This window comes from Oncorhynchus mykiss, chromosome 14 (genome assembly GCF_013265735.2).
Source record: "Oncorhynchus mykiss isolate Arlee chromosome 14, USDA_OmykA_1.1, whole genome shotgun sequence".
Classification (NCBI taxonomy): domain Eukaryota; kingdom Metazoa; phylum Chordata; class Actinopteri; order Salmoniformes; family Salmonidae; genus Oncorhynchus; species Oncorhynchus mykiss.
Genome location: NC_048578.1, coordinates 7562453 through 7587820, shown reverse-complemented (window position 1 = coordinate 7587820; position 25368 = coordinate 7562453). Strand labels below are relative to the sequence as shown.

Genomic DNA, 25368 nt, shown 5'->3' with positions numbered 1-25368 from the left:
CGATCCAATCTGAAGTTAATGAGTTAGTATACTTTTCCCTCCTAGGTTATAAAATGGCAGTTTCTTTCTTTCGTTGGTCAAAGCTTTGGAGTGATGAACCTTCATGTATTTATATTGAAAAGGTGAAGTGTTTAGTGATTTGTATATAGATACTTTTGGAAAGAAAATAATTCTGTCCAGTCTTTAATCAGTTCGGAAAAGTTTTAGATGTCCAAGTGTCTTATGATGTTCATGTTTTGGACTCTGAGGGCCGCTGTTGATCAGTGAAATCATTTATGTCCAGTGTTGTCAGTCAGTGGAGTCCACTCCCCCCCTATTACTGCGCTTCACCAGAGGAGACGGAGAGACTACGCTTAATACGAGGCGCGGAGAGACAGACACACTCGTTTTGATCCATAGATAAGAAAAGGACAGTGAAAATAGTATTGATTGAAACGAACCATCGAATAGTATTTGGTCACCATTTTTGAGGATATAATATAAGAAATATTCGTGTGGATGTTATTCTTTGTTGGCTATGGAATTTAAAGGATTCCTTCAACCTACAACATGGCGTTTGTGTGGGCTGCAGTGGCAAGTACTCATTTTTCTCCTGTATCTAAGTAATGTTGTCAGTGGCCAAATCCGGTATTCCATTCCGGAGGAGATGAAGAAAGGCTCTCTTATCGGTAACGTGGCTCAAGATCTGGGGTTAGATTTGAAACGGCTCCGGGCGGGCCGGGCCCGTATCGTGACCGGAGAAAGCATTCAGTACACAGAGCTGAAGACAGACAAAGGGATTCTAGTCGTGAGTGAGAGAATAGACCGAGAGCAGCTTTGTGGCGACGTCACACCTTGTAGCTTTAGTTTCGAAATGATTCTAGAAAATCCAATGGAGCTCCATCGTGTGACTGTAGAAATAATAGATGTAAATGATCATGCCCCTGCTTTTCCAAATAAAGGCATACATTTTGAAATCAGCGAATCGGCTACCGTTGGATCACGATTTCTATTAGAAAGTGCGGAGGACAATGATGTAGGCCTCAACGCCCTACAGAATTACATTTTGAATCCGAACGATAATTTCATTCTCAAGCAACATGCGAATCCAGACGGTAGTAAATATGCTGAGATGTTCCTCCAGAAACCGTTAGACAGAGAGGAGCACCCTTTTCTCTCTTTAAAGCTAATCGCTGTAGACGGTGGAGATCCGCAGAGATCTGGCACAGTAAATATAGAGATCACTGTCCTGGATGTGAATGACAATGCGCCTGTGTTTAACCAATCAGTGTACAGGGCTGCTGTGGTGGAAAACGGTCCAAAAGGCACCTATATCACAACCGTGAATGCCAGTGACGCAGACCGCGACACAAACGGACAAATAACTTACAGTTTTTCGAAGTTGAAGGGTAGTATAGCGGACATATTTGTCATAGATCAAAACTCAGGAATCATATCTGTTTCGGGTCAGATAGATTTTGAGAAAGATAAGAAATATGAAGTTAGAGTTGAAGCTAAAGACCAGGGAGGTTTAACAGACTCTAGTAAAGTTGTAATTGAAGTTATTGATGTTAATGACAACGCACCCGTTATAAACGTCATGTCTTTCTCCAGCCCTGTGTCTGAAGATGCTCCTCCCGGCACAACTATTGCTATTATAAATGTTAAAGATGCTGATTCTGAGAGAAACGGACAGATTACATGCTCTATAGATACTAACCTTCCATTTAAGATCAAATCCTCATTGACTAATTACTACAATTTGATAACCGATTCGATTTTTGACAGAGAAGCGGTGCCGGAATACAACATAACAATTACAGCAACAGATTCTGGTTCGCCTCCACTCTCTAGCGCCCGGACATTACACCTTAGAATCTCTGACGTAAACGACAATGCCCCATTGTTCGATAAAGGACCCTACTTTGCTTACGTCACAGAGAATAACTCTCCTGGAATGTCCATATTTACTGTCAGCGCCCGGGACTCTGATTGGAATCAAAACGCGAGAATATCGTACCTCTTGGAGGACACGCAGATCAGTGGAAGTCCAGTCTCTAGTTACATATCAATTAACTCCGAAAACGGAGTTTTACATGCTGTGCGCTCCTTTGATTATGAACAAATAAAACAGCTTAAACTCGAGGTTAAGGCGCAAGATGGAGGCTCTCCTCCACTCAGTAGCAATGTTAGCATCAACATCTTCATCCAGGACCAGAATGACAACGCGCCTCAGGTTCTGTACCCAGTCCAGACTACCAGCTCCCTGGTGGCTGAAATGGTGCCTCGTTCAGCAGATGTGGGCTATCTTGTTACTAAAGTGGTGGCTGTTGATGTGGACTCTGGACAGAATGCCTGGCTCTCTTACAAACTGCAGAAAGCGACAGACAGGGCGCTGTTTGAAGTGGGCTTACAGAATGGGGAAATAAGAACTGTACGCCAAGTCAATGATAAAGATGCTGTGAAACAAAGGCTCACTGTGGTTGTGGAGGACAACGGGCAGCCCTCTCGTTCAGCTACAGTCAATGTCAACGTGGTGGTTGCGGACAGCTTCCCTGAAGTGCTCTCGGAGTTCACTGACTTTAATCACGACAAGGAGTACAATGACAACCTGACTTTTTACCTAGTCTTGGCTTTGGCTGTAGTCTCATTTCTGTTCATCACGTGTTTAGTGGTTATTATATCAGTGAAAATATACAGATGGAGACAGTCTCGCATCCTCTATCATTCCAATCTCCCGGTTATTCCGTATTATCCACCGCGTTACGCAGACACTTTGGGGACAGGAACTCTACAGCACGTGTACAATTACGAGGTGTGCAGGACGACTGACTCCAGAAAGAGTGACTGTCAGTTCGCCAGACCCTGTAGTCAGAACGTACTGATAATGGACCCCAGTTCTACAGGGACGATGCAGCGGATGCAGAACGAGAAGAACATCCTGGATGAACCAGACTCTCCATTAGAGGTGAGTTTATTGCCGTTTAAATAATGAAGTACGTTTTGTTTGAGTAGTTACATATTTACAATTTTATTTTTTAAATTATGAACTATTTCCCCCGGGGGTCTTACTCTTTTTTATCGGTATCTCATAGGTTGGGGTGCTCTCTCTTTGTCATTTTATTGCGGTAAATCATGCATTATGTATTTTTTTGTTTCCTATGAAAAGGTTTTGGCTCGTGTTGTATGTCTGCTGAGTTGTATGTCTGCTGAGCTTGTAGAAATGTATTTCGAACTGAGCAGAAGTGCTTGTGATTTTTTGGTCATTCGGTAGCCGTTTCAGCACCTCCCTTTATGGACAGTGACACTTCTGTCTTCATAGCAGCAGCAGAGTGCGGCTTCGCTCTCTCACACTGTGTACAGTGTATTATCCCTGGTTCTTACCTCTTTCTATAATGTCACTACACTTTGTCGCATTTAACGATCATTTTACTGTCAACATGCATAGGTTATGGTTTGTGGTGTTGAGTCATGGTTTGGACGGCTGTTATATTGACTTTTTTTAGGCATTGCAATTGTAGTTTTTTTCCCCCCTTTTGTTGGTCATAGCATTGTAATGATGAAACTTGCATTGATTTCGATTGTAGAAAGTGAAGTGTTTAGCTAGTGATTCGACTATAGATTATTTTGGAAAGAAAATAATGCTGCCCGGTGTTTAATCACTTCAGAACGTTTTTACATGTTCAAGTGTCTTATGATGTTCGTGTTTTGGACTCTGCGGGCCGCTGTTGATCAGTGAAATAATTTCTGTCCGTTGTTGTCAATAAGTGTAGTCCCCTCCCTTGTCACTGCGCTTTACCACCGGAGACGGAAAGACTCTGCGCTTCATACGAAGCGGGGCGCGACCGAGATACACACTCGTTTTGATTCATATATTTTTTTTAAAAGGGCAGCGAATATAGTCTGGATTGAAACGAAACATCGAATAGTATTTGCTCACAATTTCTGAGAATACACAATAAGAAATTTACTTGTGGATTTTATTCTTTGTTTGCTATGGAATTTAAAGGACTTCTTCAACCTAAAACATGGCGCTTGTGTGGACTGTGGTGGCAAGTACTTATTTTTGTCCTGTATCTCAATCATATTGTCAGTGGCCAAATCCGTTATTCCATTCCGGAGGAGATGAAGACAGGCTCTCTTATCGGTAACGTAGCTCATGACCTGGGGTTAGATTTGAAACGGCTCCGAGCGGGCCGGGCCCGTATCGTGACCGGAGAAAGCATTCAGTACACAGAGCTGAAGACAGACAAAGGGATCCTAGTCGTGAGTGAGAGAATAGACCGAGAGCAGCTTTGTGGCGACGTCACACCGTGTAGCTTCAGCTTCGAAATGATTCTAGAAACCCCTATTGAACTGCATCGTGTTGTTGTGGAAATTCTTGATGTGAATGATCATGCTCCCACCTTCCAAAATAGTGACTTCAAATTGGAAATAAGTGAGTCAGCCACTATAGGTGCGCGCTTTATATTAGAGAGCGCAGAAGACCCCGACGTAGGCGTTAATGATTTACAGAAATATGTATTAACACCAAATGACAATTTTGTTTTAAAACAACTTGCCAATCCAGATGGTAGTAAGTACGCTGAGATGATTCTTCAGAAACCGTTAGACAGAGAGGAGCATCCTCGTCTCTCTTTAAAGCTAATCGCTGTAGACGGTGGAAATCCGCAGAGATCTGGCACAGTAAATATAGAGATCACTGTCCTAGATGTAAATGACAATGCGCCTGTGTTTAACCAGTCAGTGTACAGGGCAACTGTGATGGAAAATGCACCGAAAGGAACCTATATTACAACGGTGAATGCAAGCGATGCAGACAGTGGATCAAATGGACAAATAACATACAGTTTTTCAAAATTGAAAGGTAGCATAGCGGATATATTTGTCATAGATAAGGATATAGGAATCATATCCGTTTTGGGGCATATCGATTTTGAAAAAGATAAGAAATATGATATTAGAGTAGAAGCTAAAGACCAGGGAGGATTCACAGACACCAGCCAAATTGTCATTGAAGTTATTGATGTTAATGACAACGCACCAGTCATAAACGTCATGTCTTTCTCCAGCCCCGTGTCGGAAGATGCTCCTCCAGGAACTACGATAGCCGTTATAAATGTAAAAGACGGAGATTCAGAGAGGAACGGACAGATTTCGTGCACTACAGATAAAGACCTCCCGTTCAAGATAAAATCGTCGATAACAAGTTATTACAATTTGATCTCTGATAAAGGTTTTGATCGAGAAACGACTCCAGAATACAACATAACTATAACAGCTACAGATTCTGGTTCACCTCCTCTCTCTAGCGCCAGGACATTACAACTTAGAATCTCTGACGTAAATGACAATGCTCCATTGTTTCATCAGAGCTCATACTCTGCTTACGTCACAGAGAATAACTCCCCTGGAATGTCCATATTTACTGTCAGCGCGCGGGACTCTGACTGGAATCAGAACGCGAGAATCTCGTACATCCTGGAGGACACGCAAATCAGTGGTACTCCAGTATCCACTTACATATCCATTAACTCTGAAACCGGAGTTTTACATGCTGTGCGCTCCTTTGATTATGAACAAATCAAACAGCTCACACTAGTGGTTAAGGCGCAAGATGGAGGCTCTCCTCCACTCGGTAGCAATGTGAGTGTCAACATATTAATTCAAGACCAGAACGACAACTCGCCTCAGGTTCTGTACCCAGTCCAGACTAGCAGCTCCCTGATGACTGAAATGGTGCCTCGTTCAGCAGATGTGGGCTATCTTGTGACTAAAGTGGTGGCTGTTGATGTGGACTCTGGACAGAATGCCTGGCTCTCTTACAAAGTGCAGAAAGCGACAGACAGGGCGCTGTTTGAAGTGGGCTTACAGAATGGGGAAATAAGAACTATACGTCAAGTCACTGATAAAGATGCTGTGAAACAAAGGCTCACTGTTGTAGTGGAGGACAACGGGCAGCCCTCTCGTTCAGCTACAGTCAGTGTTCATGTGGCGGTTGCGGACAGCTTCCCTGAAGTGCTCTCGGAGTTCACTGGCTTTACGCACGACAAGGAGTACAATGACAACCTGACTTTTTACTTAGTCTTGGCTTTGGCTGTAGTCTCATTTCTGTTCATCACGTGTTTAGTGGTTATTATATCAGTGAAAATATACAGATGGAGACAGTCTCGCATCCTCTATCATTCCAACCTCCCGGTTATTCCGTATTATCCACCGCGTTACGCAGACACGTTGGGGACAGGAACTCTACAGCACGTGTACAATTACGAGGTGTGCAGGACGACTGACTCCAGAAAGAGTGACTGTCAGTTCGCCAGACCCTGTAGTCAGAACGTACTGATAATGGACCCCAGTTCTACAGGGACGATGCAGCGGATAAAGAACGAACAGAACATCCTGGATGAACCAGACTCCCCACTAGAGGTGAGTTAATCGGAGTTTAAACAAAGTAGCTCATTTTTTTGGAGTACATCTCTACAACATAATTTATTTTATATTTGCAGCTATTTTAATCTGGTGCTTGACTCTCTTTTTTTCGGTGTCTCAGAGGTTGGGGTTGCTCTCTCTCTTTTCGCAATATTACAGCGTTAATTCAAGGATAATGTATTCATTTATTTTTTCCCATGCAAAGGATTAGGCTCGTGTTGTATGTCTGCTGAGTTGTATGTCTGCTGAGCTTGTAGAAATGTATTTCGAACTGAGCAGAAGTGCTTGTGATATTTTGGTCGTTCTGTAGCGGTGTAATGCTGTTTCAGCACCACCCTGTGAGGACAGCGACACTTCTGTCTTTATTGCAGAAGGGGGCTGCTTCTCTCTCTCAGGCATTGTATTATTCCAGGTTCCCTACATCAGTCTGTTGGACAAATGTTGCTATAGATTTTAGCATTTACGAATCATATTATTTTCAACATAGGCCCTATCAGTTTTGGTTTGTTGTGTTCTGTCGTAGTTCGGACGGTTGTGGAATCCTCTTTTTCGCACGATCCATTCTGAAGTTGGTGGGGTGGTGGAATTTGTTAGTAGGCTATAAAATTGTAGGTATTTATTTTTTGTTCATATAATTGTAGAGATGAAACTTGTATTTATTTCGATTGCAGAAAGTGAAGTGTTAAGACAGTATAATTTATATACATTATTTTGGGGGGAAAAATACTGTACTTGTCTAATAATTTCTGAACGGTTTTACATGTTCAAGTGTCAAGTGGTGTTCATGTTTTATACTCTGAGGGCCGCTGTTGATCAATGAAATAAATTCTGTCCAGTGTTGTCAGTCAGTGGCGTCCCCTCCCCTATCATTGCGCTCTACCAGAGGAGACGGAAAAACTCTCTGCGCTTCATACGAGGCGGGGCAAGACACAGACACAGACACACTCGCTCTGATCAATATGAAATATTACTCAAAAATAGGCTAGGTTAAAGCGAAACATCTACTTATTTCCTCACCGTTTCTCTGGATCCAGTATAAAGAATATTCGTGTTGGATTTATTATTTCTTGGCTATGGCATTTGAAGGATTCCTTCAACCTAAATGCCTAAAATGGCGTTTGTGTGGACTACGGTGGCAAGTACTGGTTTTTCTTCTGTATTTTATTCATATTACCAGTGGCCAAATCCGTTATTCCATTCCGGAGGAGATGAAGAAAGGCTCTCTTATCGGTAACGTAGCTCAAGACCTGGGGTTAGATTTGAAACGGCTCCGGGTGGGCCGGGCCCGTATCGTGACTGGAGAAAGCATTCAGTACACAGAGCTGAAGACGGACAAAGGGATTCTAGTCGTGAGTGAGAGAATAGACCGAGAGCAGCTTTGTGGCGACGTCACACCGTGTAGCTTCAGCTTCGAAATTATTCTAGAAAATCCCATCGAGCTGCATCGTATTACAGTGGAAATTCTAGATGTAAATGACCATGCTCCTGCATTTCCCATAAAAGACGTACAATTTGAAATTAGCGAGTCAGCTACTGTCGGTGCGAGATTTCTACTAGAGAGTGCAGTGGATCCCGATGTAACACTTAACGCCCTACAAAATTACATGTTAACTCCCAACCATAATTTTGTTCTAAAGCAACATACGAATCCAGACGGTAGTAAATATGCAGAGATGGTTCTCCAGAAACCATTAGATAGAGAGGAGCATCCTCGTCTCTCTTTAAAGCTAATCGCTGTAGACGGTGGAAATCCACAGAGATCTGGCACAGTAAATATAGAGATCAATGTCCTAGATGCCAATGATAATGCTCCCGTGTTTAACCAGTCAGTGTACAGGGCTACTGTGATGGAAAACGCTCCAACGGGCACTTATATTACAACCGTGAATGCCAGCGATGCAGATAGTGGATCGCATGGACATATTTCCTACTATTTTTCAAAGTTGAAAGGGAATATAGTTGATATATTTACCATTGATATGTCGACCGGTTCTATTTCTGTTTCAGGCCAGATAGATTATGAGAAAGATAAGAAATACGAGGTCAGAGTAGAGGCTAAAGATCAGGGTGGTTTAACAGACTCTAGTAAAGTTGTAATTGAAGTTCTTGACATAAATGACAACGCACCAGTTATAAACGTCATGTCTTTCTCCAGCCCCGTGTCTGAAGATGCTCCTCCTGGAACTACGGTAGCCGTTATTAACGTCAAAGACGCTGATTCAGAGAGAAATGGGCAGATTACATGCTCTATAGATACTAACCTCCCGTTCAAGATCAAATCTTCTTTAAGTAGTTATTATACGTTGATCTCAGATATCGGTTTTGACAGAGAAACAACACCAGAATACAACATAACCATAACAGCGACCGATTCTGGTTCGCCTCCTCTCTCTAGCGCCAGGACTTTACACCTTAGAATCTCTGACGTAAATGACAATGCCCCATTGTTCGATAAAGGCACCTACTCTGCCTACGTCACAGAGAATAACTCTCCTGGAATGTCCATATTTACTGTCAGCGCGCGGGACTCTGACTGGAATCAGAACGCGAGAATATCGTACCTGTTGGAGGACACGCAGATCAGTGGAACTCCAGTCTCTACTTACATATCAATTAACTCTGAAACAGGAGTTTTACATGCTGTGCGCTCCTTTGATTATGAACAAATCAAACAGCTCACACTAGTGGTTAAGGTGCAAGATGGAGGCTCTCCTCCACTCAGTAGCAATGTGAGTGTCAACCTCTTCATCCAAGACCAGAATGACAACGCTCCTCAGGTTCTGTATCCAGTCCAGACTAGCAGCTCTCTAGTGGCTGAAATGGTTCCTCGTTCAGCAGATGTGGGCTATCTTGTAACTAAAGTGGTGGCTGTTGATGTGGACTCTGGACAGAATGCCTGGCTCTCATACAAACTGCAGAAAGCGACAGACAGGGCGCTGTTTGAAGTGGGCTTACAGAATGGGGAAATAAGAACTATACGCCAAGTCAATGATAAAGATGCTGTGAAACAAAGGATCACTGTTGTAGTGGAGGACAATGGGCAGCCCTCTCGTTCAGCTACAGTCAATGTTAACGTGGCGGTGGCGGACAGCTTCCCTGAAGTGCTCTCGGAGTTCACTGACTTTACGCACGACAAGGAGTACAATAACAACCTGACTTTTTACTTAGTCTTGGCTTTGGCTGTAGTCTCATTTCTGTTCATCACATGTTTAGTGGTTATTATATCAGTGAAAATATACAGATGGAGACAGTCTCGCATCCTCTATCATTCCAATCTCCCGGTTATTCCGTATTATCCACCACGTTACGCAGACACTTTGGGGACAGGAACTCTACAGCACGTGTACAATTACGAGGTGTGCAGGACGACTGACTCCAGAAAGAGTGACTGTCAGTTCGCCAGACCCTGTAGTCAGAACGTACTGATAATGGACCCCAGTTCTACAGGGACGATGCAGCGGATGCAGAGTGAACAGAACATCCTGGATGAACCAGACTCCCCACTAGAGGTGAGTCTTTTGGATTTTAAATAACTTAGCACATTTTGTTGGAGTACATCTTAACAATGTGCCCATTTTCCATTTCCAACTATTCTCCTCTGGTGCTTGAATCATTTTATCTGTATCTCAGAGGTTGGGGTTGCTCTCTCTCTTTGCAATATTATAGCGGTAAATCAAGGATTGTGCATTTTTTTTGTTACCTATGAAAAGGTTTAGGTTCGTGTTGTATGTGTGCTGAGCTTCTAGACATGTATTTCGACCTGAACAAATTTGCCTGTGATACTCTGTTGCGCATTCATCTCGTTTCAGAACCGCCCTTTGCGGACAGCGACTTTATACAGCGGATGCCTCGTTCTCACGCGCTGTGCTCCTCCCTCCCTTGTTCTTATACCTCTGTCTATTGAACAAATGTCTCTATAGATTTGAGTCTTTACGAAGCATGTTACTTTCAACCTACATCAATGTTGGTTTGTTGTGTTCAGTCGTGGTTTGTACGGTTGTGGAATACACTTTTACGCATTGTCCAATTAGATGTTGATGGGATAGTGACATTTTTTTTAGTAGGCTATAAAACAGTAATTTGCTTACTTTGTTGGTCATAGTATTGTAGCGATGAAACCTGCATTTATTTAGATTCCAGAAAATGAAGTGTTGAGACAATATTATTTGGATTATTTTGGAAATCAAATAATACTGTCCAGTGTTTAAAATAATTTATGAACGGTTTTGCATGTTCAAATTTAATCTGGTGTTCATATTTTATACTCTGAGGGCCGCTGTTGATCAGTGAAATAAATTCTGTCCAGTGTTGTCAGTCAGTGGAGTCCCCTCCCCTATCATTGCGCTCTACCAGAGGAGACGGAAAAACTCTCTGCGCTTCATACGAGGCGGGGCACGAGACAGACACACTCGCTCTGATCAGTTTATAAGAAAGATATAGTGAAAATTGGCCGGGTTAAAGCAAAACATCTACTTATTTCCTCACCTTTACTCTGGATCCAGTATAAGGAATATTCGTGTTGGATTTATTATTTGTTAGCGATGGCATTTGAAGGATTCCTTCAATCTAAATGCTTACAATGGTGTTTGTGTGGACTACGGTGGCAAGTACTGATTTTTGTCCTGTGTTTTAGTCATGTTGTCAGTGGCCAAATCCGGTATACCATTCCGGAGGAGATGAAGAAAGGCTCTCTTATCGGTAACGTGGCTCAAGACCTGGGTTTAGATTTGAAACGGCTCCGAGCGGGCAGGGCCCGTATCGTGACCGGAGAAAGCATTCAGTACACAGAGCTGAAGACAGACAAAGGGATTCTAGTCGTGAGTGAGAGAATAGACCGAGAGCAGCTTTGTGGCGACGCCACACCGTGTAGCTTCAGCTTCGAAATTATTCTAGAAAATCCTATTGAGCTGCATCGTATTACTGTGGAGATTCTAGATGTAAATGATCATGCTCCTGCTTTCCCAAATAAATATATACATTTTGAAATCAGCGAATCGGCTACGGTTGGGTCGCGATTTCTGTTGGAAAGTGCAGAGGACCCCGATGTAGGGCTCAACGCCCTACAGAATTATGTTTTAACTCACAATGATAATTTCATTCTAAAACAGCATGCGAATCCAGACGGTAGTAAATATGCTGAGATGGTTCTCCAGAAACCATTAGATAGAGAGGAGCATCCTCGTCTCTCTTTAAAGCTAATCGCTGTAGACGGTGGAAATCCGCAGAGATCTGGCACAGTAAATATAGAGATCACTGTCCTGGATGTGAATGACAATGCGCCTGTGTTTAACCAATCAGTGTATCGGGCTGCTGTGATGGAAAACGCACCGAAAGGCACCTATATCATAGCCGTGAATGCAAGTGATGCAGACAGTGGCACAAATGGACAAATCACATATAGCTTTTCGAAGTTGAAGGGGAGCATTGCTGATATTTTCATAATAGACGAGAAAACAGGAATCATATCTGTTTCGGGACAGGTAGATTATGAGAAAGATAAGAAATACGAGGTTAGAGTAGAGGCTAAAGATCAGGGTGGTTTAACAGACTCTAGTAAAGTTGTAATTGAAGTTCTTGACATAAATGACAACGCACCAGTTATAAATGTCATGTCTTTCTCCAGCCCTGTGTCTGAAGATGCTCCTCCTGGAACTACGGTAGCCGTTATTAACGTCAAAGACGCTGATTCAGAGAGAAATGGGCAGATTACATGCTCTATAGATGATAACCTCCCATTCAAGATAAAATCATCCTTAACTAGTTATTACAATTTGATCTCTGATAAAGGGTTTGACAGAGAAACAACACCAGAATACAACATAACTATAACAGCGACAGATTCTGGTTCGCCTCCTCTCTCTAGCGCCAGGACTTTACACCTTAGAATCTCTGACGTAAATGACAATGCCCCATTGTTCGATAAAGGCACCTACTCTGCTTACGTCACAGAGAATAACTCTCCTGGAATGTCCATATTTACTGTTAGCGCGCGGGACTCTGACTGGAACCAGAACGCGAGAATATCGTACCTGTTGGAGGACACGCAGATCAGCGGAACTCCAGTCTCTACTTATATATCCATTAACTCTGAAACCGGAGTTTTACATGCTGTGCGCTCCTTTGATTATGAACAAATAAAACAACTTAAACTCGTGGTTAAGGCACAAGATGGAGGCTCTCCTCCACTCGGTAGCAATGTGAGTGTCAACATCTTCATCCAAGATCAGAATGACAACGCGCCTCAGGTTCTGTACCCAGTCCAGACTAGCAGCTCCCTGGTGGCTGAAATGATACCTCGTTCAGCAGATGTGGGCTATCTTGTGACTAAAGTGGTGGCTGTTGATGTGGACTCTGGACAGAATGCCTGGCTCTCGTACAAACTGCTGAAAGCGACAGACAGGGCGCTATTGGAAGTGGGCTTGCAGAATGGGGAAATAAGAACTGTACGCCAAGTCAATGATAAAGATGCTGTGAAACAAAGGCTCACTGTGGTAGTGGAGGACAATGGGCAGCCCTCTCGTTCAGCTACAGTCAATGTTAACGTGGCGGTGGCGGACAGCTTCCCTGAAGTGCTCTCTGAGTTCACTGACTTTACGCACGACAAGGAGTACAACGACAACCTGACTTTTTACTTAGTCTTGGCTTTGGCTGTAGTCTCATTTCTGTTCATCACGTGTTTAGTGGTTATTATATCAGTGAAAATATACAGATGGAGACAGTCTCGCATTCTCTATCATTCCAACCTCCCTGTTATTCCGTATTATCCACCGCGTTACGCAGACACTTTGGGGACAGGAACTCTACAACACGTGTACAATTACGAGGTGTGCAGGACGACTGACTCCAGAAAGAGTGACTGTCAGTTTGCCAGACCCTGTAGTCAGAACGTGCTGATAATGGACCCCAGTTCAACAGGGACGATGCAGAAAATGCAGAACGAACAGAACATCCTGTATGAACCAGACTCCCCAATAGAGGTGAGTTAATTGGACATTTTATAATTTAGCACATTGTTTTGGGATACATTTCTGGAATGTGTCTTTTTTCAACTATTGTGCTCTGGTGCATGGCTAATTTACTCAGTTGGCTCCCTTTCTGCTCATCTCTGTAGGGTTACACTTACATCAGCTACTACGCGTTTTATTGTTAGATTTGACTTGTGTATGTATGCCTGCTGAGTTGGTAGGAACTGACTTCGAACTGAACAAGAATACCAAGTGCTACAATAGTAAGGATGTAGCGTTGAAATGCCAATTCAGAACCACACTGTATGGACAGCGACACTTCTTTCACACGGTGTATGCTATACCTTTTCCAACTGCTTTCTAAATTGATCAAGAGTCACTAAACATTTTCATCCGTGTTTACGGTTAGTCCTATACCAACCAAAAAGCTATCAATATAGGTATTTTACTGTATTTTTCAGTAGTGGTTTGTACGTCTGTTCCATGGAAAAGTTTTATGCACGATCAAATCTAGGGCTTAGAAGATATAGTCTCATGTTCCTGTATCAAATTATTAGGCTATGTTCCCTGTTGGTGTTATTTTAGTAAATTGGACATGGCATGTTTTTAGATAGTTCATGCACGTACCACATTGCTTTTAATTGTGACAATTTGGAAAGAAAATAGTGCTGGACAAAGTTGAATCATTACTACACAGTTGCACATTTAAAAAAACATGTTTTGGACTCTGAGGGCCGCTGTTGATCAGTGAAATAATTTCTGTCCAGTGTTGTCAATCACAGGAGTCCCCTCCCCTATCACTGCGTTCCACCAGAGGAAAGGGAGAGACTCTGCTCTTCATACGAGGCGGGGCTCGACAGAAAGATTTTCGCTCTGATCCATTATTAACATAGATCAGAAAAGGACAGTGAAAATAGGCTCGATTGAATCGAAGCGTCAGCCAGTATTTGCTCACTGTTTCTGAGGATACCCTTTACGGAATATTATTGTGGATTGTATTATTTGTTGGCTATGGAATTTGAAGGAATCATTCAACCCAAATGCGTAAGATGGCGTTTTAGTCGACTACGGTGGCAGGTACTCATTTTTCTCCTCTATCTCAGTCATACTGTCAGTGGACAAATCCGCTATTCCATTCCAGAGGAGATGAAGAAAGGCTCTCTTATCGGTAACGTAGCTCAAGACCTGGGGTTAGATTTGAAACGGCTCCGAGCGGGCCGGGCCCGTATCGTGACCGGAGAAAGCATTCAGTACACAGAGCTGAAGACAGACAAAGGGATTCTAGTCGTGAGTGAGAGAATAGACCGAGAGCAGCTTTGTGGCGACGCCACACCGTGTAGCTTCAGCTTCGAAATTATTCTAGAGAATCCTATTGAGCTGCATCGTATTACTGTGGAGATTCTAGATGTAAATGATCATGCTCCTGCTTTCCCAAATAAATATATACATTTTGAAATCAGCGAATCGGCTACGGTTGGGTCGCGATTTCTGTTGGAAAGTGCAGAGGACCCCGATGTAGGGCTCAACGCCCTGAGGAATTATGTTTTAACTCACAATGACAATTTCATTCTAAAACAGCATGCGAATCCAGACGGTAGTAAATATGCAGAGATGTTCCTCCAGAAACTATTAGATAGAGAGGAGCATCCTCGTCTCTCTTTAAAGCTAATCGCTGTAGACGGTGGAAATCCGCAGAGATCTGGCACAGTAAATATCGAGATCACTGTCCTAGATGCCAATGACAATTCGCCTGTGTTTAACCAATCAGTGTACAGGGCTACTGTGATGGAAAATGCACTGAAAGGCACCTATATTACAACCGTGAATGCAAGTGATGCAGACAGTGGCACAAATGGACAAATCACATATAGCTTTTCTAAGTTGAAGGGGAGCATTGCGGATATTTTCATAATAGACGAGAAAACAGGAATCATATCTGTTTCGGGACAGGTAGATTATGAGAAAGATAAGAAATACGAGGTTAGAGTAGAGGCTAAAGATCAGGGTGGTTTAACAGACTCTAGTAAAGTTGTAATTGAAGTTCTTGACATAAATGACAACGCACCAGTTATAAACGTCATGTCTTTCTCCAGCCCCGTGTCTGAAGATGCTCCTCCTGGAACCACGGTAGCAGTTATAAATGTAAAAGACGCTGATTCAGAGAGAAATGGGCAGATTACATGCTCTATAGATACTAACCTCCCGTTCAAGATAAAATCATCCTTAACTAGTTATTACAATTTGATCTCTGATAAAGGGTTTGACAGAGAAACAACACCAGAATACAACATAACTATAACAGCGACAGATTCTGGTTCGCCTCCTCTCTCTAGCGCCAGGACACTACACCTGAGAATCTCTGACGTAAATGACAATGCCCCATTGTTCGATAAAGGCACCTACTCTGCTTACGTCACAGAGAATAACTCTCCTGGAATGTCCATATTTACTGTCAGCGCGCGGGACTCTGACTGGAACCAGAACGCGAGAATATCGTACCTGTTGGAGGACACGCAGATCAGCGGAACTCCAGTCTCTACTTATATATCCATTAACTCTGAAACCGGAGTTTTACATGCTGTGCGCTCCTTTGATTATGAACAAATAAAACAGCTTAAACTCGAGGTTAAGGCGCAAGATGGAGGCTCTCCTCCACTCGGTAGCAATGTGAGTGTCAACATCTTCATCCAAGATCAGAATGACAACGCGCCTCAGGTTCTGTACCCTGTACAGACTAGCAGCTCCCTGGTGACTGAAATGGTTCCTCGTTCAGCAGATGTGGGCTATCTTGTGACTAAAGTGGTAGCTGTTGATGTGGACTCTGGACAGAATGCCTGGCTCTCTTACAAAGTGCAGAAAGCGACAGACAGGGCGCTGTTTGAAGTGGGCTTGCAGAATGGGGAAATAAGAACTACACGCCAAGTCAATGATAAAGATGCCGTGAAACAAAGGCTCACTGTTGTAGTGGAAGACAATGGACACCCCTCCCGTTCAGCTACAGTCAATGTTAACGTGGCGGTGGCGGACAGCTTCCCTGAAGTGCTTTCGGAGTTCACTGACTTTACGCACGACAATGAGTACAATGACAACCTGACTTTTTACTTAGTCTTGGCTTTGGCTGTAGTCTCATTTCTGTTCATCACGTGTTTAGTGGTTATTATATCAGTGAAAATATACAGATGGAGACAGTCTCGCATCCTCTATCATTCCAATCTCCCGGTTATTCCGTATTATCCACCGCGTTACGCAGATACTTTGGGGACAGGAACTCTACAACACGTGTACAATTACGAGGTGTGCAGGACGACTGACTCCAGAAATAGTGGCTGTCAGTTCGCCAGACCCTGTAGTCAGAACGTACTGATAATGGACCCCAGTTCTACAGGGACGATGCAGCGGATGCAGAGTGAACAGAACATCCTGGATGAACCAGACTCCCCAATAGAGGTGAGTCTTTTGGACATTTTTTTAACTTAGTACATTATTTTGGGATACATTTCTGGAATGTGTCTTTTTTCAACTTATTGTTCTCTTGTGCTTGGCTAATTTACTCGGTTGGCTCCCTTTCTGCTCATCTCTGTAGGATTACACTTACATCAGCTACTACGTGTTTTACTGTTTAGATTTGGCTTGTGTATGTATGCCTGCTGAGTTTGTTGGAACTGACTTCGATCTGAACAAGAATACCAAGTGCTACAATAGTAAGGATGTAGCGTTGAAATGCCATTTCAGAACCACACTGTATGGACAGCGACACTTCTTAAATCAAATCAAATCAAATTGTATTTGTCATATACACATGGTTAGCAGATGTTAATGCGAGTGTATTGAAATGCTTGTGCTTCTAGTTCCGACAATGCAGTAATAACCAACGAGTAATCTAACCTAACAATTCCACAACTACTACCTTATACGTACAGGTGTAAAGCGATAAAGAATATCATACGGTGTATGCTATACCTTTTCCAATTTGTGTCTAAATTGATCAAGCGTCACCTAACATTTTCATCCGTTTTTACGGTTAGTCCTATACCAACCAAAAATCTCTCAATACAGGTATTTTACTGTATTTTTCAGTAGTGGTTTGTACGTCTGTTCCATGGAAAAGTGTTATGCACGATCAAATCTAGGGCTTAGAAGATATAGTCTCATGTTCCTGTATCAAATGATTAGGCTATGTTCCCTGTTGGTGTTATTTTAGTAATTGGACATGGCATGTTTTTAGATAGTTCATGCACGTACCACATTGCTTTTAATTGTGACAACTTGGAAAGAAAATAGTGCTGGACAAAGTTGAATCATTACTACACAGTTGCACATTTAAAAAAACATGTTTTGGACTCTGAGGGCCGCTGTTGATCAGTGAAATAATTTCTGTCCAGTGTTGTCAATCACTGGAGTCCCCTCCCCTATCACTGCGCTCCACCAGAGGAAAGGGAGAGACTCTGCTCTTCATACGAGGCGGGGCTCGACAGAAAGATTTTCGCTCTGATCCATTAACATAGATCAGAAAAGAACAGTGAAAATAGGCTCGATTGAATCGAAGCGTCAGCCAGTATTTGCTCACAGTTTCTGAGGATACCCTTTACGGAATATTCTTGTGGATTGTATTGTTTGTTGGCTATGGAATTTGAAGGATTCATTCAACCCAAATGCGTAAGATGGCGTTTTAGTGGACTACGGTGGCATGTACTCATTTTTCTCTTCTATCTCAGTCATACTGTCAGTGGACAAATCCGCTATTCCATTCCAGAGGAGATGAAGAAAGGCTCTCTTATCGGTAACGTAGCTCAAGACCTGGGGTTAGATTTGAAACGGCTCCGAGCGGGCCGGGCCCGTATCGTGACCGGAGAAAGCATTCAGTACACAGAGCTGAAGACAGACAAAGGGATTCTAGTCGTGAGTGAGAGAATAGACCGAGAGCAGCTTTGTGGCGACGTCACACCGTGTAGCTTCAGTTTTGAAATTATTCTGGAAAATCCAATCGAATTACATCGTGTTACAGTTGAAATTGTGGATGTAAATGACCATTCACCTATTTTTAAGAATAATCATATCAAATTTGAAATCAGCGAATCTGCTACTCTTGGCTCTCGTTTTGTGCTGGAGAGTGCAAAGGATCCCGATGTGGGAGTTAATGGTCTACAGGAGTATGTTTTAACTCAAAATGACAATTTCGTTCTGAAACAACATTCGAATCCTGATGGAAGTAAATTTGCAGAAATGATTTTACAAAAGCCTTTGGATAGAGAAGAGAATCCTCGTCTCTCTTTAAAGCTAATCGCTGTAGACGGTGGGAATCCGCAGAGATCTGGCACAGTAAATATAGAGATCACTGTCCTGGATGCCAATGATAATGCCCCTGTGTTTAACCAGTCAGTGTACAGGGCTACTGTGATGGAAAACGCACCGAAAGGAACCTATATTACAACCGTTAATGCTAGTGATGCAGACAGTGGTTCCTATGGTATAGTGATGTATTATTTTTCGAATTTGAAAGAAAACTTGGCAGATATATTTGACATTGATGAGACAACTGGCAAGATATCTGTTGTTGGACAAATCGATTTTGAAAAAGATAAGAAATATGACATTAGAGTTGAGGCCAAAGACCAAGGTGGTTTGACAGACCTCGGCAAAGTTGTCATAGAAATAGTTGACATAAATGACAATGCCCCAGTTATAAACATCATGTCTTTCACTAGCCCTGTGTCTGAAGATGCTGCTGCTGGAACCACGATTGCCGTTGTAAACGTTAAAGATGCCGATTCAGAGAGAAATGGACAGATTACATGCTCTGTAGATACGAACTCGTTCAAGATAAAATCGTCGTTAAGCAGTTATTATACGTTGATCTCAGATGTAGCTTTTGACAGAGAAACAACACCAGAATACAACATAACTATTACAGCGACAGATTCTGGCTCGCCTCCTCTCTCAAGCGCCAGGACACTACACCTTAGAATCTCTGACGTAAATGACAATGCTCCATTGTTTCATCAGAGCTCATACTCTACTTATGTCACAGAGAATAACTCTCCTGGAATGTCCATATTTACTGTCAGCGCACGGGACACTGACTGGAACCAAAACGCTAGAATCTCGTACATCTTGGAGGACACCCAGATCAGTGGATCTCCAGTCTCTACTTATTTATCCATTAACTCTGAAACCGGAGTTTTACATGCGGTGCGCTCCTTTGATTATGAACAAATCAAGCAACTTAAACTCGTGGTAAAGGCACAAGATGGAGGATCCCCTCCTCTCAGTAGCAATGTGACGGTGAAAATAATGATCCAAGACCAGAACGACAACGCGCCTCAGGTTCTGTACCCAGTCCAGACTAGCAGCTCTCTGGTGGCTGAAATTGTGCCTCGTTCAGCAGATGTGGGCTATCTTGTTACTAAAGTGGTGGCTGTTGATGTGGACTCTGGACAGAATGCCTGGCTCTCATATAAACTGCAGAAAGCGACAGACAGGGCGCTGTTTGAAGTGGGCTTACAGAATGGCGAAATAAGAACACTACGCCAAGTCAATGATAAAGATGCCGTGAAACAAAGGCTCACTATTGTAGTGGAGGACAACGGGCAGCCCTCTCGTTCAGCTACAGTCAATGTTAACGTGGCGGTGGCGGACAGCTTCCCAGAAGTGCTCTCGGAGTTCACTGACTTTACGCACGACAAGGAGTACAACGACAACCTGACTTTTTACTTAGTCTTGGCTTTGGCTGTAGTCTCATTTCTGTTCATCACATGTTTAGTGGTTATTATATCAGTGAAAATATACAGATGGAGACAGTCTCGCATCCTCTATCATTCCAATCTCCCGGTTATTCCGTATTATCCACCGCGTTACGCAGACACTCTGGGGACAGGAACTCTACAGCACGTGTACAATTACGAGGTGTGCAGGACGACTGACTCCAGAAAGAGTGACTGTCAGTTCGCCAGACCCTGTAGTCAGAACGTACTGATAATGGACCCCAGTTCTACAGGGACGATGCAGCGGATGCAGAATGAACAGAACATCCTGGATGAACCAGACTCCCCACTAGAGGTGAGTTAATCGGAGTTAAATTATATTGCACCTTGGCTTGGAATATATATTTATCTACTAGAAAGAGGAGGAAGGGAAGCGCTACTAAGGTAAACAATAGTACATTTTGGTAGATAGAAGGTGCTCTTTGGTAAAAGGGGTAAATTGGTCATCAAAAAGAAAGGAGGACCAAGGCACTCTTCATATAATTGATTAAAATGCCTTTATATGTATGGCATGTTCAATAGAACAAAGTTTTTTTTAAACCGACGGGTTTCGGCTGCATGGCCTTCGTCGGGGAGTACAAAAAAAGAGGAATAGAAGGTCCTCTTTTAAACAGCTTATCAATTAGCCCTAATTGGAAGAGGGAGTGGTTACACAATTGATTGGACACACCTAGTAAGCAATACTATACACATTGAAATACTGTAGCTATGTTATGATAAAAATACAACTCCAAACTAGAAGTATCAGAACACTAAAAGGTAGTTCTAACCTTAAATATGACTCGGAGAAGTGTCAAGAATAAGAAAGCTAAATATATCATAGTACACTAGAACACAGCAAAACATGAACAACAACAGTCTAACCACAGCTGAGGGCAATAGAGCAAAATGTTCACTAGATGACAGCAAATGGACCCATCACAACCCTACAGGAAGTGTGAGAAATCCATATCTTCATTTAAACCAGGGTATTTAGTGGCCTGTAGTTTGTAAATCCAAAGACGTTCCCTTTGGTTTAACTGTTTGAGACGGTCCCCTTTTCTAATAGAGGCCGGAATATGACCAATACCCATAGCTTGTAGGGTTGCAGGGTTGCCATGGTGTAGGGACTTGTAGTGCCTTGCCATGGGGTAGTCTTCATTACCTACCCGTCTAGTGGACATTTTGCTCTATTGCCCTCAGCTGTGGTTAGACTGTTGTTGTTCATGTTTTGCTGTGTTCTAGTGTACTATGGTATATTTAGCTTTCTTATTCTTGACACTTCTCCGAGTCATATTTAAGGTTAGAACTACCTTTTAGTGTTCTGATACTTCTAGTTTGGAGTTGTATTTTTATGATAACTTAGCTACAGTATTTCAATGTGTATAGTATTGCTTACTAGGTGTGTCCAATCAATTGTGTAACCACTCCCTCTTCCAATTAGGGCTAATTGATAAGCTGTTTAAAAGAGGACCTTGTATCCCTCTTTTTTTGTACTCCCTGACAAAGGCCATGCAGCCGAAACGCGTCGGTTTAAAAAAAACTTTGTTTCTATTGAACATGCCATACTTATAAAGGCATTTTAATCAATTATATGAATAGTGCCTTGGTCCTCCTTTCTTTTTGATGACCAATATATTTATCTACATTGCCTTTTGTGAAAATGTCAACTATTTTGTTCTGGTGCATTTAGGTTAATTAATTATGTCTAGTCAACCGTGTACAGTGTAGGGCTGTAGTATCATTTCTGATTAGCTGCGGATTTTATACTATGCCTGCTGATTTTCTTTTTTTTTTATGATTTTGAATTTACAATTCTAAGTTCTATGGTGTAATTTTAACACTCCTGCGCTTTATTAAGTGCATTTCAGCACCACTGTGTGCTGACAGCGCTTCTTCTGTCACGAGCAGCAGAGGTCTGCTCCGCTCTCAGGCAGCGTATACTATCTCTCGTTCAAACTACTGTCTTTAGCTCAATAGTCATTGTAGAGCCAGTGTAGCCGTTTTTATAGCTAGTTCTGTACCAAGCAAAATACTCTCAACCAGTGCGACATACTGTATGCATGTTGCCGTACTGTTCAATAATGGTTTTGTGCGCAGTATCCATGGAACATCTTTACCCACGATCTAAATTAAGGTTTAGATGATATGGTGGCATGTTTTACAATCAAGTGATTACCGTTTACCCTGATGGTCATCGTTATTTTAGTAATTGTACATGGCGTTTTTGTATTATTATAGATAGCAGTACAGTGCTGTACAATTATGAATCATTTCTACCCAGTTGTATATGTCCACGTATCTGGTGTTCATGTTTTTGACTCTGAGTGCCGCTGTTGATCAGTGAAATCATTTATGTCCAATGTTGTCAGTCAGTAGAGTCCCGTCCCCCCCTCTCCTATCACTGCGCTCCAGAGTAGAAAGAGAGACTGCGCTCCATACGAGGCGGGGCACTACAGAGAATCACTCGCTCAAACAGATACGTTAAGAAATAGCCTGGATTAAAATAGCACTTTCAGTAATCAGTAATCTCTTTTCTCACCGTTTGAGGATACAGTAGGCTATAAGGAATATTCGTGTTGGATTTATCTTTGTTGGCTATGGCATCTGAAGGATTCCTTCGACCTAGATGCGTAAAATGGAGTTTGTGCTGTGGACTGCGATGGCAAGTACTTTGTTTCCTCCTGTATTTCAGTCATATTATCAGTGGTCAAATCCGTTATTCTATTCCGGAGGAGATGAAGACAGGCTCTCTTATCGGTAACGTGGCTCAAGACCTGGGGTTAGATTTGAAAAGGCTCCGAGCGGGCAGGGCTCGTATCGTGACCGGGGAAAGCGTTCAGTACACAGAGCTGAAGACAGACAAAGGGATTCTAGTCGTGAGTGAGAGAATAGACCGAGAGCAGCTTTGTGGCGACGTAACTCCGTGTAGCTTTAGCTTTGAAATGATTCTAGAAAATCCAATCGAATTACATCGTGTTACAATTGAAATTGTGGATGTAAATGACCATTCACCTATTTTTAAGAATAATCATATCAAATTTGAAATCAGCGAATCTGCTACTCTTGGCTCTCGTTTTGTGCTGGAGAGTGCAAAGGATCCCGATGTGGGAGTTAATGGTCTACAGGAGTATGTTTTAACTCAAAATGACAATTTCGTTCTGAAACAACATTCGAATCCTGATGGAAGTAAATTTGCAGAAATGATTTTACAAAAGCCTTTGGATAGAGAAGAGAATCCTCATCTCTCTTTAAAGCTAATCGCTGTAGACGGTGGGAATCCGCAGAGATCTGGCACAGTAAATATCGAGATCACTGTCCTAGATGTCAATGACAATGCGCCTGTGTTTAACCAGTCAGTGTACAGGGCTACTGTGATGGAAAACGCACCGAAAGGAACCTATATTACAACCGTTAATGCTAGTGATGCAGACAGTGGTTCCAATGGTATAGTGATGTATTACTTTTCGAATTTGAAAGAAATCTTGGCAGATATATTTGACATTGATGAGACAACTGGCAAGATATCTGTTGTTGGACAAATCGATTTTGAAAAAGATAAGAAATATGAAATTAGAGTTGAGGCCAAAGACCAAGGTGGTTTGACAGACCTCGGCAAAGTTGTCATAGAAATAGTTGACATAAATGACAATGCCCCAGTTATAAACATCATGTCTTTCACTAGCCCTGTGTCTGAAGATGCTGCTGCTGGAACCACGATTGCCGTTGTAAACGTTAAAGATGCCGATTCAGAGAGAAATGGACAGATTACATGCTCTGTAGATACGAACTCGTTCAAGATAAAATCGTCGTTAAGCAGTTATTATACGTTGATCTCAGATGTAGCTTTTGACAGAGAAACAACACCAGAATACAACATAACTATTACAGCGACAGATTCTGGTTCGCCTCCTCTCTCAAGCGCCAGGACACTACACCTTAGAATCTCTGACGTAAATGACAATGCTCCATTGTTTCATCAGAGCTCATACTCTGCTTACGTCACAGAGAATAACTCTCCTGGAATGTCCATATTTACTGTCAGCGCACGGGACACTGACTGGAACCAAAACGCTAGAATCTCGTACCTCCTGGAGGACACGCAGATCAGTGGATCTCCAGTCTCTACTTATATATCCATTAACTCTGAAACCGGAGTTTTACATGCTGTACGCTCATTTGATTACGAACAAATCAAGCAACTTAAACTCGTGGTAAAGGCACAAGATGGAGGATCCCCTCCTCTCAGTAGCAATGCGACGGTGAAAATAATGATCCAAGACCAGAACGACAACGCGCCTCAGGTTCTGTACCCAGTCCAGACTAGCAGCTCTCTGGTGGCTGAAATGGTGCCTCGTTCAGCAGATGTGGGCTATCTTGTTACTAAAGTGGTGGCTGTTGATGTGGACTCTGGACAGAATGCCTGGCTCTCATATAAACTGCAGAAAGCGACAGACAGGGCGCTGTTTGAAGTGGGCTTACAGAATGGAGAAATAAGAACACTACGCCAAGTCAATGATAAAGATGCTGTGAAACAAAGGCTCACTGTTGTAGTGGAGGACAACGGGCAGCCCTCTCGTTCAGCCACAGTCAATGTTAACGTGGCGGTGGCGGACAGCTTCCCTGAAGTGCTCTCGGAGTTCACTGACTTTACGCACGACAAGGAGTACAATGACAACCTTACTTTTTACTTAGTCTTGGCTTTGGCTGTAGTCTCATTTCTGTTCATCACATGTTTAGTGGTTATTATGTCAGTGAAAATATACAGATGGAGACAGTCTCGCATCCTCTATCATTCCAATCTCCCAGTTATTCCGTATTATCCACCACGTTACGCAGACACTTTGGGGACAGGAACTCTACAGCACGTGTACAATTACGAGGTGTGCAGGACGACTGACTCAAGAAAGAGTGACTGTCAGTTCGCCAGACCCTGTAGTCAGAACGTACTGATAATGGACGCAAGTTCTACAGGGACGATGCAGCGGATGCAGAATGAACAGAACATCCTGGATGAACCAGACTCCCCACTAGAGGTGAGTTAATTGGAGTTTAAATTATATTGCACATTGGCTTGGAATATATCTTTATCTACATTGTCCTTTGTGAAAATGTCAACTATATTGTTCTGGTGCATTTAGGTTAATTAATTATGTCTAGTCAACCGTGTACAGTGTAGGGCTGTAGTATCATTTCTGATTAGCTGCGGATTTTATACTATGCCTGCTGATTTTCTTTTTTTTACATGATTTTGA

General features: G+C 42.6%; 2 protein-coding genes across 10 annotated transcripts in view; both read left to right on the top strand.

Moving 5' to 3' along the window:
- The window catches only part of LOC110488686 (protocadherin gamma-C5-like), a 207731-nt gene that overhangs the window by 52271 nt on the left and 130092 nt on the right, over positions 1-25368 (top strand). The window contains exon 1 of one of the 9 annotated variants that reach the window (XM_036942792.1): positions 344-2947. The exons of 3 other annotated variants lie outside the window; for them this stretch is intronic. In XM_036942792.1, coding sequence (XP_036798687.1) covers positions 518-2947 — 2430 coding nt within the window. In that variant the 5' untranslated portion in view covers positions 344-517. Of the gene's footprint in view, positions 1-343; positions 2948-3831; positions 6406-7327; positions 9918-10793; positions 13386-17841; positions 20430-22543; positions 25150-25368 lie in introns of those variants that run through there. 5 more of the 9 variants (XM_036942793.1, XM_036942789.1, XM_036942790.1 and 2 more) reach the window with 5 other exon arrangements.
- Positions 14229-16850, top strand: LOC110487709 (protocadherin gamma-A10-like). The gene has a single exon (XM_021559620.2). The coding sequence runs from the start codon at positions 14385-14387 to the stop codon at positions 16848-16850; it is 2466 nt and encodes an 821-aa protein (XP_021415295.2). The 5' UTR covers positions 14229-14384.